The sequence below is a fragment of the Protopterus annectens genome, chromosome 4.part0 (assembly GCF_019279795.1).
Source record: "Protopterus annectens isolate FY-2018-M chromosome 4.part0, PAN1.0, whole genome shotgun sequence".
Taxonomy (NCBI): Eukaryota; Metazoa; Chordata; order Ceratodontiformes; family Protopteridae; genus Protopterus; species Protopterus annectens.
The window spans coordinates 1,027,772,270-1,027,785,903 of record NC_056733.1 but is presented as its reverse complement, the minus strand read 5'-3'; the positions used below and the strand labels follow the sequence as shown (position 1 = coordinate 1,027,785,903).

Here is a 13,634-nt window from a genome sequence, read left to right as displayed (position 1 = left end):
ATGAAGTCAACCAGGTTTAGTAGGCATGATCTGCCCTTAACAAAGCCAAACTGGGTCGGGTCAAGTGTTTGGAGGTTCCCAATGTCTTTGTTAATGAGTTCCATGATGATGCGCTCCATAGCCTTGCAGACCAGGCTAGTCAGGCTTATGGGGCGATAGTTACCAGGGTCAGTTGTGGCCCCTCCTTTGTGGAGAGGAATAACCATTGCTGTGCGCCATTCTATGGGGACGTAGCCTGTGGAAAGGCTGAGGTTGAACAGCGTGTTTAGGTGGGGGGTTAGTTCATTCTGTAGTTCATGCAAGACGCAGCCTGGGACACCATCTGGTCCCATTGACGCTGTGTTTTTGGCTTTTGAAAGGGCTGTTTTCACCTGTGCATCTGTGATTTTTGGGACACTACACTTTTCCGGTATTGTTGTGGGCCCTTTTGGAGGTGAGAGGGGGGTGAAGTTTGCACTGAATCTATCTGCCAGGATGTTGGCAATATCAGTACGTTCAGTATATTTTGTGCTATCTTGTACTAGTTCAGTGCATATCTGCGAGTCGCCACTTAGATTCTTAACATATCTAAAGAAGGCTTTGTGGTTATCTTTTGAATCCTTAGCTATTTTTCTTTCGAAGTTCGCCTTGGATGACTTCATGAAGGACTTTAGTTTTTTACTGATACTGATCAGGGATGTCTTTCCTTCTTGGGATTTGATTTTTTCTGAACTAGTTTCCTCCTTCTATTGTATAGCCTGTTTATTGCAGGGGTCCACCAAACTGGTCTCCTTCTCTTAGAGGAGTGAGTCTTGGCTTTGTTAGGAATGGCACGATCCATGCATCCTTGTAGGTGCTCACAGAGTGCATTTGTAAAGGTTTCTGCATCTTGGGCAGCATTATCTTTTAGTGTGGGGGCTGTGAAACTTACCACCTCTGTCTTAAGTAAGGTGATGTTTGCTTTAGAAAAGTTTTTTTTACTGTGGTTTCCTTAGTTGGGGGTGATGGTGGGAGTCTAGAAGGTTTGTTATTTTGCTTGGAAGTGTTTGCACAGACATTTTATACCCCAGGCAGATGTCAGATATTTTTTCTACATGTATATATCAACTACTGCAGATGTTATAGAAAGAGGGATAATCTTACAGCATGATTTTTAGAACGTAAGGAGTTGGCAGAATTTAACAATATCCTCCAAAGTATTTTGTCAGAAATGTTGGAGAAACAAATGGTTATAACTAAGGAAACAATGCTTCTGAGCTGGGATATGGGAGATGAATTGCTTTGACATAGTAAGGCCTTACTAGGTTTGATGCTACTGGCTGTCAAATAAAGCACTTTCTAGAAAAGGGAAATCAATATTTAAACCAACTATAACTGACATACCACTAAAGTTGTTGTTTTTCTTTCGGCTTTTCCCGGTTAGGGGTCGCCACAGCGGAACTATGGTCTTTTAATGATTGGCAGTAGATTTTTACGGTGCCGAGGTGCCAGCTCAACGCCCAACCTTCAAAGGAGCTAAAAGAGCTGGAGGTGAGATCTTTAGAAAAGAATGTTAAAACTACATAGAAATACAAAATAAATTTATGGGAACACTACATGCAGAATTATGCTGAAGAGAAGGAGTGAGATTTAAGGGAAGACAATAATTAAGCAATTTATGTAATGCTGGAGTGAATAATTACCATTAGAAAGAAAACATACATGTATAACACATGAAAATAATGAAACTATGGCTTGTTTTCTTTTCTATTAATGCATGTGCACCCACGTTATTATTTAAAAATGTAAGGATTTAACAAAGGTGTTTAAAAACGGAGATGCTAGCAGATGTATCAATTCCTCCTAAAAGGAAAGGTTCACAGACAGAGAATGTCTGAGTCTGCTATGGTACACAGTAACATACATTTTGATAGTGCCCTTGACACTCTGCCATATGTGAAGACTTCAGCGGTACTTGAGAAGTAGATGGAACCAACATCGTCATCATTTGGAAAGCAGTGTACCCCTGCTGCCATGCTTAAGGAAGAAAATCTCATGGTTAGCACAACAATGTTTCCTGAACAAAGGAATGCCCTTTCTGCATCTGAAACCTAGTATGTACCAGACAGCAGACTTCTCAAATACTGCATGGGGAGCTCATATGGGAGGGGGCAGGGGCTTCCACGTACAAGGGGCATGGGAACACAGGATCAGAAAAACAGGGGTCCAGGGAAGTAAATATTGTGGGAAGAAATAGCCAGGGAATTGTTATGGCTAGGTTTGTATAGGCCCTAGGGCCGATAGCCTAGTACCAACCTATGAAAATCACCACCTAGGAAATGATAGCCTTCATCCTGGCACTCAAACCATTTTCCTTGCTATATTAGGGGGGATTCCTACAGGTACAGACAGACAAACAACACTACAATGATGTGGTACATGAACAAGGAGAGACCCACTCCTACCTACTGTATGGATTAGACATGCAAGCCTGTGAAATTGCAACAGAGAAGAAAATATCTCTGGAACATGCATTCCTTCAGGTCAGAATGTGATAATAGACCAGTTGAGCAGGATTTTTACAGACTTCCACAAATGGATGCTACACAGGGAAACAATCTAAGATCTAACAGGTGGGTGGCGTGTGCCAGAGAGAGACCTATTCATATTTCATTTGAACAGATAACTCCAGGGGCCAGGATGACAGATGCCTTCTCCCTGGATTGGACAGGCCTGATTCTGGATGCTTTCCTTTCCATAGCGCCAATCCCCAGGGGTTTGATAAAAGTAAAACAGGAAAAGCCAGGATTGATCCTCATAGTTCCATTCAGGCCAAGACAGCACTTGTTTCCTCTCTTGTACAACTTAGCAATAGGAAAACACAGGATACTGCCTCAGTGAATGGACTTTGTAACTCAAAACAAGAGGTCCCTGCTACACTCAAGTCCGGCCACACTGAGGCTGACAACCTGATGATCTCATCCTAATCCTAGGCATGTACAAATTCTGAGAGGACATGCTAAATATTATGAAGGACATTAAGAAACCCAGCAGAAAAAAATCATACCTAGCAAACTGGAAAAGGCTCTCATTCTGGTTTAACTATGAGATTCTAACCCCAGAAAGGCTAAGGTGACATTGGTCCCAGAATACCTGTTCTATAAAAGTTCATGCTTCTGCTATTTCAGGTTGCGTGCCCACAACCCTCCCCCCTTTTATCCCAAGTCCTTAAGCAATTCCTGTGGGGAGTCATTCATATTAGACCACCCAAGAGGAAGATGGTTCCATCACGGGAACTTAATTACATGTTAAAGAAGCTGGCATTACCTCCACATGACCCAATAGTCCTATTCAGTTTCCTTCTTTCCAGATGCTGTTTCTGATGGCAGTGACTCTAGTACTAGTTCATAGGTAGGTACTAGGCTATCTGCCCGAGGGCATTTATACGCCTAGCCAGAGTGTGTCAACTTTCGCCACCCCATTGATTAATTAACTGATCCTCTGTCAAGAAGAGCGAATGAAGTGATCCCAGGGGTGTATTTTCTGTTACCCATCCACTCGTCAAGGTTTCTCTTGAAGAGTGTTAGTGAGGGGGCTCTGCCTGATGTAATTTGGAATTTAGTTCCAACGCATGGGGAGTCTCTGTGACAGGAATCTATCCCTCCAGCATGTTCTACTTATTGTTGTGGCGAGGTTAAGCTCACTAGAACACGTGGCTCGCAGTGACTTGGATTTCTTTAGGTGGAGCATGTCCATCAATTCTGAGTTGGACATGACTTTGTAAGTCAGGCAGAAATCACCTCTGTGTAAGCGATATGTCACTAAGTACAGCAGGAGTTTTTCAGTCGGGCTGCAAGGACATATGTTTGAGGCCAGTAATCCTCTTGGTGAGGTACTTTTGTGGTCTGTCCAGCTGTTGGAAGTGTCTTGTGAGGTACATCCCAAATGGGGCATTGTACTCTATGATGGGTCTAATGAGTGACGAGTAGAGGGGCACTATAACCTCTTTATTTCTAGATGCGAACCCTTTAGTAATTAGATGGGCCACATAGAAGAAGTTCCTAACTACTTTGGCAATATGATTGTCAAAAGAGAGATTAATATCTACCTGGGTCCCCGGATCTCTTATTACCTCTTCTGTATTAAGGGGGCTGCCAACTATGTGGTAATTCGTGGGTGTTTGTTTTTCCCAAATGGGATGACTATGCATTTTTTTGCATTTAGCTTGAGGCCATGACTTTGACACCAGGTGTCTGTCTTAGTAAGGCCTTTTTGAAGGATGTCCATGTCAGCCAGAGAGTCAATTTTGGCTCCCAGTTTGCAGTCATCGATGAACTTGGTTAGCCATAGTCATCCTGTGTTTGCCTGTACTTCTGAGAAGTATATGACGAACAGTAGGTGACACCACTTGTGACTGGTTTAAAGTCGGACCTGGAGCACGCTATTCTTACCGTGTGAATTCTGTCTGTAAGCCAGTTGGCAACCCATCTCGTGATGTAGGGCTTTATGTTCAGTCTGGTGAGTTTTTCTGTAATACCTGAGTGGGGAATGGTGTCGAAAGCCTTGGTGAGGTCAAGGTAGGCTGTGTGAACCACCTTTCCCTCATCTATGTCCTTGGTGACTGTCTCAATGAAGTCAACAAGGTTTAGTAGGCACGATCTGCCCTTAACAAAGCCAAACTGGGTCGGGTCAAGTGTTTGGAGGTTCCCAATGTCTTTGTTAATGAGTTCCATGATGATGCGCTCCATAGCCTTGCAGACCAGGCTAGTCAGGCTTATGGGGCGACAGTTACCAGGGTCAGTTGTGGCCCCTCCTTTGTGGAGAGGAATAACCATTGCTGTGCGCCATTCTATGGGGACGTAGCCTGTGGAAAGGCTGAGGTTGAACAGCGTGTTTAGGTGGGGGGTTTGTTCATTCTGTAGTTCATGCAAGACACAGCCTGGGACACCATCTGGTCCCATTGACGCTGTGTTTTTGGCTTTTGAAAGGGCTGTTTTCACCTGTGCATCTGTGATTATTGGGACACTACACTTTTCCAGTGTTGTTGTGGGCCCTTTTGGTGGTGAGAGGGGGTTGAAGTTTGCACTGAATCTATCTGCCAGGATGTTGGCAATATCAGTAGGTTCAGTATATTTTGTGCTATTTTGCACTAGTTCAGTGCATATCTGCGAGTCGCCACTTAGATTCTTAACATATCTAAAGAAGGCTTTGTGGTTATCTTTTCAATCCTTAGCTATTTTTCTTTCGAAGTTCGCCTTGGATGACTTCATGAAGGACTTTAGTTTTTTACCGCTACTGATCAGAGATGTCTTTCCTTCTTGGGATTTGATTTTTTCTGAACTAGTTTCCTCCTTCTATTGTATAGCCTGTTTATTGCAGGGGTCCACCAAACTGGTCTCCTTCTCTTAGAGGAGTGAGTCTTGGCTTTGTTAGGAATGGCACGATCCATGCATCCTTGTAGGTGCTCACAGAGTGCATTTGTAAAGGTTTCTGCATCTTGGGCAGCGTTATCTTTTAGTGTGGGGGCTGTGAAACTTACCACCTCTGTCTTAAGTAAGGTGATGTTTGCTTTAGAAAAGTTTTTTTACTGTGGTTTCCTTAGTTGGGGGTGGTGGTGGGGTGTGGACATCCAGAGTGATTAGTTTATGGTCTGATCTAACCAGTGACGGGTTGACCTCGATGTGGCACACCTGTCGCCCATGCTGGTGATGACCATGTACAATATGTTTTCACCTCTGGTGGGGGAGATTACCAGCTGATCTAGGGCGTTTGAGTTGATGAATTCCAGGAAGCGCTGGGCCTGGGAATTTGTACTTGAGTAGTTTTCCCAGTGAATGGCAGGGTAATTGAAATCATCCAATATCAGGGTGTTCAGTAGGACCTTCATGTTTTCCAGTGTCTCCAGAATGGTGAAGTGGTGGTCCTGGGTCATGGACGGTAATCTGTAGCAGGCCATAATTTGCATTGCAGATTTGCCCGATGTTAGTTGCACATGGATGATCTCAGAGGTATCATGCTGCGCCACTAACCTGGAGGTGTAGGTATCCTTGATGAATACGGATACACCCCCTCCTTTTGTGTTTCGGTTCATGTTCTGTGGCCGAAACATGCGGTATGAGTTGTAGCCCGGTAGTGCTGGGGTGCTCTCTGGAGCCTTGAACCAGGTTTCAGTTACTGCACAGATGTCGATGTTCTCCATACTAACTTGCATTAGAGTAGCATAACCCTCAGTTTTTTGTTAATTGTGCTGTTTACGGAGGTGGGTTTGACTTTTGAGCGTTGCCTAAAAAAGGCACATGGGGGCAGCAAGAGCCTTGGCCAGTATTCGAAAGCCTAGGGGTGACAGGTGCAAGCCATCTCTTGCGAAGCAACGCAGCTTGTCGAGCATGTCATCCCAGGCGGACAGATACTGGATCCCCTTTGAATGACACCAGACATTTATCCAATTGTTGAAATTGATAATTTTTTCTTTATACTGAGGTATCATTCTTGGTGAGGGCAGGATGCTACTCAGGGTCAGGGTCATACCAGCCTGGGCTGCATGATCAGAGAGCTCTTCCATGTCTGTTTTCATGTAGGCCAGGGAGGTACATCTCAGGTCATTCACACCAATATGAACAATGGCAGAGTCATATTTGTACTTGTTCTGGAGTGACCTGAGTGCTTGTGTTATGTGGTGGATTCTGGCTCCCGACAGGCAGCTAACAGTAACCTTCTGCTTGTCCAGCCTAGTGAGTGGGACGTCAGTGTGCCTAACTATAGCGTCACCTATTACTAGTGTGTTAGGTATGTTATTTCGCCTTAAGGGCTGTGATTGTGCGGCACACTGATTTTGTGTTTTACGTGTTGTCTGGTTTGTGACAGGAAGTGCAGGTTGTTTGGGTGTCTGCTTTGGAGGTCTCTGATGCTTTTGCAGGTTTTTATTTAGAGTCTCTGAGTATGATTTTGTGTATTTATGTGTATTTTTTGCCAGTGCTGTTTTAGTAGGTTTGTGTGCAGCTGGAGGTGTGGTGCAAGTGTTAACCTTCTCCTCTTGACTGTCTGTTCCAGTCTTGGGTGGAGACAGCTTAGCTTCCAGTTTGGCTGCATAATTGCATCTCTCGCATATGTTAGTGTTTTGTGGTAGGTGGAGAGGGTTGTCTGTGTACATGAGGCAGTTGTAACATTGCCTCAGGATACCCAGATTCACCAGCTGGACTGGAGAGTGCACCTGAAGTTGCCCTTTGGTCATGCCTGAATAGTAGGGTGAGCTGCTTAGTCGCTTGGTTTGTGAGGGGTGAATAAAGAGCCTTGCCCTGCTGGGCAATCAGTGTCAGGGTATATTAGTGCTTGCTATTAGGTCTGAGCAAGTGCTGGGCTGTAAGATGCTTTTTGAGTGCTTAGGTTGAGAGTTAGACTAGTTTCAGGGGAAAAACTGAAGAGGAGACTTAGTGGAGCCGGGAATAATTTAACCGTAGCTAACCGGCACTGCCCGGTGCGCAAAACCGTGCAAACACGGTTTTTATAGTAGGGAAATGAAAGAGATAGAAATTAGCCCAAAATGGCCAATAAACTACTAACTTCTGGGCTGCAACTACTCCTCCAGGGACAGATAGATTGCTCAAAGATCCCCTCTTTCACAGGTGAACAGAGAAACTTCCTTCTATCCAACTCAGAAACTAGTATCACAGCCCTGAATTCAGCACTAGCCTGAAAACTGGACTATACTAGCTTAGAGGTGGGAAACAAGGAATTTTTTTGTTTTTTTGAAAAGATAAGGCAAAAACAGTAAAAAATACACTTAAAATAGCTTTAAACGACTACAAACAATCAGAAAAGGCTATCGCACTTTAGTGTGCAGCCTACAACAGTTAAACAAATTATTTAAACAAAAAACAACTTTTTAAAAGTGCAGGCAGTCAAATAAGTACAATATGTGAAAAAAACAAGCTTTTAAATCACAATAAACGCTGGAAAATCTGCGTTTAGGCGGAAAACAGTGAAGTACAGCAAGAAAGTACAGAAAACTGATACTTAATACTCCAAAGTCTCTCTTCTAAGCTAGAAGGCTTGTATCAGTTTAAGGCTTTCTACTGCTTCCCAGTAGGTTATAGCTACAGGAAAGATGGGAAACAAGCGCAGATGTGGTCTTTTAAAACAGAAAGTTGAAAGAGACATATAAACTGTCCAAATGGTCAATAAACTACAAGTTCTGGGCCAAGAACCTCTCTTCTCTTGGTAGACAGGCTACCTAGTGCTTACCACTCCCACTGATAAGCTAGAAGGCTTTCCTCCAACACAGAAAGGCTTGCGGGGCTCAGAAACTTACCAACAGTCCTGGATACAGCAAATCTGTATCTGGACTAGACTAGTCACAGGAAAGGTGGGAAACAAGCGCAAGTGTGACTTTTAAACCAGAACGTTGAAAGAGATGGAAAAGAACTGCCCAAACAGCCAATAGCTACAATTTCTGGGCCAGGAACCACTCCTCTTGTGGTAGCTAGGCTACTTAATGCTTACCACTCCCACTGATAAGCTAGAAGGCTTCTCTACAACACAGAAAGGCTTTGGGGGGGGGGCTCAGAAGCTTACAAAGAGCCCTGGATACAGCAAATCTGTACCTGGACTAGACTAGTTACATGAAAATTGGGGAACAAGTACAAATGTAGGCTTTTAAGCCAGCAAGTTGAAAGAGATGGAAAACTGCCCAAACAGCCAAATAAACTACAATTTCTGGGCCAAAACTTACTCTTCCCATGAAGGATAGACTACCTAGTGCTTACCACTCCCACTGATAAGCTAGAAGGCTTTCCTCCATCACAGAAAGGCCTGGGGGGCTCAGAAGCTTATTAACAATCCTGGATACAGCAACTCTGCAACTGGACTAGGCTAGTTATAGGAAAGGCAGAAATCAGGCACAGGTGCGGCCTTCAAACCAGAAAGTTGAAAGAGATGGAAAAAACTGCTCAAACAGCCAATAGCTACAATTTCTGGGTCAGGGACCACTCCTCGTGTGGTAGATAGGCTACCTGATGCTTACCACTCCCACACATGAGCTAGAAGGCTTCCCTCCAACATGGAATGGCTTGGGGGGCTCAGAAGCTTACAAAGAGTCCTGGATACAGCAAATCTGTACCTGGACTAGACTAGTAACTGGAAAGGCAGGAAACATGCGCAAACACAGGCTTTTAAATCAGAAGGTTGAAAGAGATGGAAAAGCTTCCCAAACGGCCAATAAACTATAATTTATGGGCCAGAAACCACTCCTCCTGTGGTAGATAGGCTACCTAGTGCTTACCACTCCCACTGATAAGCTAGAAGGCTTCTCTCCAACACAGAAGGGCTTGGGGGGCTCAGAAGCTTACCAACAGTCCTGGATACAGCAAATCTGAACCTGGACTACACTAGTTATAGGAAAGGCAGGCACCAAACGCAAAATGGGCTTTTAACCAGAAAGTAGAAAGAGATGGAAAAACTGCCCAAACGGCCAATGCACTACAATTTTAGGACCAAAACCCACTCTTCCCATGGTAGATAGGCTACCTAGTGCTTGCCACTCTCACTGATAAGCTAGAAGGATTCCCTCCAACACAGAAAGGCTTGGGGGGCTCAGATACTTACTAACAGTCCTGGATACAGCAAGTAGACTAGTTACAGGAAAGGCAGGAAACAAGCTTATAATTTTTTTTTGTTACAGAAAAGCAGCTAAAACAGCAGTAAATACAATTCAAATTGTAGTGCAGGCCAGCACACCCGAGTGTGTAGCAACACTACGGCAAATACAGTTCAAATAAATGCAATTAAATTAACAAATGACTAAAAAACAAGTGCAGAAGGCAGTAAATTAGAAGGCTAGTAACAAGCAGTAATAAGTGCAGAGTACGAGCAACTGAACAGATAGCACACAGAAGAGCAACTAAGACAGTTACAGTAAGAACAGCTGAATAATATATATATATATATATATATATATATATATATATATATATATTTTTTTTTTTTTTGAGGGAGGGAACAGAGCAGGATTAAGAGGCTACAGGGGTTGTCCCTCCCAAATGCTCTCTTTGTACACAGTAGGAGTTCCTGAAATCAGAATATGATCTAACTGCACTCAGTTGAGTGAGCAAATGAGATGGGCCCACAAGGAGTATCCAAATACAAATCTATAACAGGGGCGAGCAATTTCAAAGCCACCAACATTAACACAAAACAATAACAAGGAGGGTGGGTGGGGGACTAACTATAGAGAGACAGCCACAACTTCAGTTGAGTTAATACTCGGTGAAAAATGCAAATAAATAAAATACAGTACTACATGCAAAAGAGCAGATAAAAGTGTACTTAAATTCACTTATACATCCAGTTGATTTCAGGTAGATGTTAGCCAGCCAAAGCTCTGATATTAAGCAGAGATAACTCAAAATGTACCACTTATATAAGGCAAGACAGAATGTCAGTGATGAGGTGAAACTATTCCCCACTGCTATCAATGGCTACACATAAATTCTAAAAAAGTACTCTGTAGAGAGCCTAAATTCTAAAAAAGTACTCTGTAGAGAGAGCCACAACTTCAGTTGAGTTAATATTCAGTGAAAAATGCAAATAAATAAAATACAGTACTATATGCAAAAGAGCAGATAACAATGTACACAAATTCACTTATACATCCAGCTAATATCAGGTAGATGTTAACCGGCCAAAGCTCTGATATTAAGCAGAGATAACTCAAAATGTACCACTTATATAAGGCAAGACAGAATGTCAGTGATGAGGTGAAACTACCCCCACTGCTATCAATGGCTACACAGAAATTCTAAAAAGTACTCTGTAGAGAGACAGCCACAACTTCAGTTGCTTTAATATTCAGTGAAAAACACAAATAAATAAATTAAATACAGTACTATATGCAAAAGAGCAGATAAAAGTGTACTTAAATTCACTTATACGTCCAACTGATTTCAGGTAGATGTTAGCCGGCCAAAGCTCTGATATTAAGCGTCTCCAAGTTGTGTCTCCAAGCTGCAGGCATTAATGTGTAAAAGGTACCTTCTAGTGCACCATCCAGGTAGAATGGCTTTACGAACCAATCCTTCACTGATGAGTAAAGTATTTACTGAATTAACCTTAAGCCACACTATTCAGCTTCATCTACTTTTTTAATAAACTCCAGAATTCAGGATAAAGGACATTTTTTGCAAAGGGAAAGAAGGGTAAACATATTATACAAACTTCCTTCATGTAGCTAGGGCACTGCAGTACGATTTATCAGCAGCAGCATAAAAAATCAAGATTCAGGCCACATTAGATCACATTCAACTAGAGATACAGCTGCTGCCACAGTTTTCCTTACAGGAATTCCTTCTGCTATCAGAGATGCTTTGATATTTATAATAGTTTATTCACCTCCCCAGATCTCCCTGCTTTAGGATTCTTAACAAGGATGAGAAGTGCAACAGGAAATACTATGTTGAACAAAGTACAGTTGCATATTAGGGACATTTACTGTACAAGCAGATGTTTGCATGGTTGAATATTTTCATTGCTTAAGTACAAACTCCTTCCCACTGTCCTCCTCCACTTCTCTTGCTTTCTCTCTCTGTGTCTTTTTGGGGATGGGCTGGCAATCCCATTTTGCCTCCCCTCTTCCCAGACTCATTGCTACCACAGCAGAGTCCTCACCAATATCTTCTGTTATCCTTCTAGTAGGAGTTTTGGGATTGGGGCACATTGTACTGGACCCTAGCCAGTGTTAGAGTTCTCACCTGGTCCCCTGTGCTCTGAGGCTGGGATTTAACTCCTGATTCTTCTGTGGCAAGAACATTCTGAAGAAGGCATTAGCTGACGCATCATTATACTGAACTGGAAAGAAGAGACTGCCCCATCCCTTGGGGAGGGGAGTTATTTGGAATTCTGGCTAGCCACAGTCGACATGCATGGCACGATATCCCAAGAGTGATGACTGCAGCACTAAAACCTCAACATCTACATTTGTGGTTAAGATCCTAACACAACTGTATCTTCCAGTTCTTCTCTGGCAGTGCTGTCTTAGGGGTGGTATATGTAAAGTAGCAGAGGATGTAGGGGTTTACAGTCCTCTGCACTGAGCTTGTCTATGAAAAGATACTTTTTCTTTTTTAGTAATTAACTGCCTTTCAAAGTAAAAGCGCAGGAAATTGGTAGATCAGTTAAGTTATACAACCCAGACTCAATCATCTGGATTCGGCAAGCTGGCTACTGAAATTACTGACTAAATCTAATACAACATATATCTGTTTCTGACCACATACAAAAACATATTAGTGCAGAAAAAAATCTCCGGGTTTAGTAGCTCATTGCTAAAAAGAAGAACACACAACACAACTTGTACAAATGCATGAATTTATTGAGCATAATTCTTATGACACCATTTTTAATGCAAACCTCAGGAATTTTTAAAATGGAGTTTTAGTTTTTGTTCCAACCTTAAAAGAGAAAGGAGACAAAAAGTAAAGGAATTACACTCCAGTATTAAAACGTTGGAAAGACATCTGTACAGCTACATGAATTTGAATTTCAGAACACTGGAAAAGTATTTTAACTTGGAATTAAATGCATCTTCAGAAACATAATACAGACAGCAAATGCTAAAAGTGGCATAGGAAGTGAAACCAATATAATTTAGTCACAAGACAAACAGCAGAAAATAAAACAGCTTCTCTATAAAATCTAGGTCATAAGAAGAAATGGCTGAATGGTCCAGGACACCTGAGTTACAAAGGTTATACATTCCATAAAGAAATATATGGGAATGTAACAATGGTACTGCAGTTAAATGCTTTCCAAATGCTGTTATGTGTTACACTAAAGAAAGCTCCAGTTGTGCAATGTACTTGCCCCTAACAGTAGAACTTTGAGAAGAGATTATAGTATAGTCGTGAGCAAATGCACTTAACAGTAGATCTTTAAAGAAAGGTCACTGTAGCCGTCAAGTAGAACACGTTTACCTACCTAAGCTTTCCTTCCAAGCCATAATTTTTTTCACCTGTGCCTCTATTTCTGTGAGGAAGAGTATGGTCTTGTGCTTCTGTTCCATGGAATCTCAGTTGGTGTGTGAGACAATCATATACAGCCAGAATTACTGAGAACCTTCTTCAGTTCCCTAAGCACCTTCTGGCCCTCACAGGGACCTGTGAATGTAGTAAGCCATTGTCCTTACTATAACAAAATACTAAATATATGATCAGAAAATACAACTGTGTAACAATCTAATAAATATATAAAACAAAACTGTATATACTCTTCTTGGGGGGGGGGTAGGGAATGGTAGTTTCCTTGTTTTGGTGACTTCTTGAAGATCTGTAGTTATGGTAAGTATATTTGCAGCCAACTCCAACATCCTGTTTGAGGAGGGTCATTGTAAAAGTAAATCATAACATTCTGGTATGTTCCTAATAAGTGTCATCATACTCTCAGCACAGAGGACATTTACAGGATCCCCTGTAGAAAAACCAACCTAAATCTTTACCTGCCTCTAAACTGTCCTCATACCTTGAAGCATTTTATGAAGAGTATATAGTAGAACACATAAGCAGTTTCTAAAATGTCTTGTACAAAAACGTTTGTGAAACATGTTGCAGTTATAGCCTTGGCAGAATGAGCTCTTACTGTGTCTTATGTTATATTATTATATTATTATCATATTTTCATAATAAAGGCAA

General features: G+C 42.2%; 1 protein-coding gene across 3 annotated transcripts in view; it reads right to left on the bottom strand.

Moving 5' to 3' along the window:
- Positions 1-12,301: 12,301 nt before the first annotated feature.
- Positions 12,302-13,634, bottom strand: part of LOC122799718 (5-phosphohydroxy-L-lysine phospho-lyase-like) — a 789,953-nt gene continuing 788,620 nt past the window's right edge. For all 3 annotated transcript variants that reach the window (XM_044068965.1, XM_044068964.1, XM_044068963.1), the window contains one exon: positions 12,302-12,398. In XM_044068965.1, the coding sequence (XP_043924900.1) occupies positions 12,382-12,398 (17 nt within the window). In that variant the 3' untranslated portion in view covers positions 12,302-12,381. The remainder of the gene's footprint in view (positions 12,399-13,634) is intronic.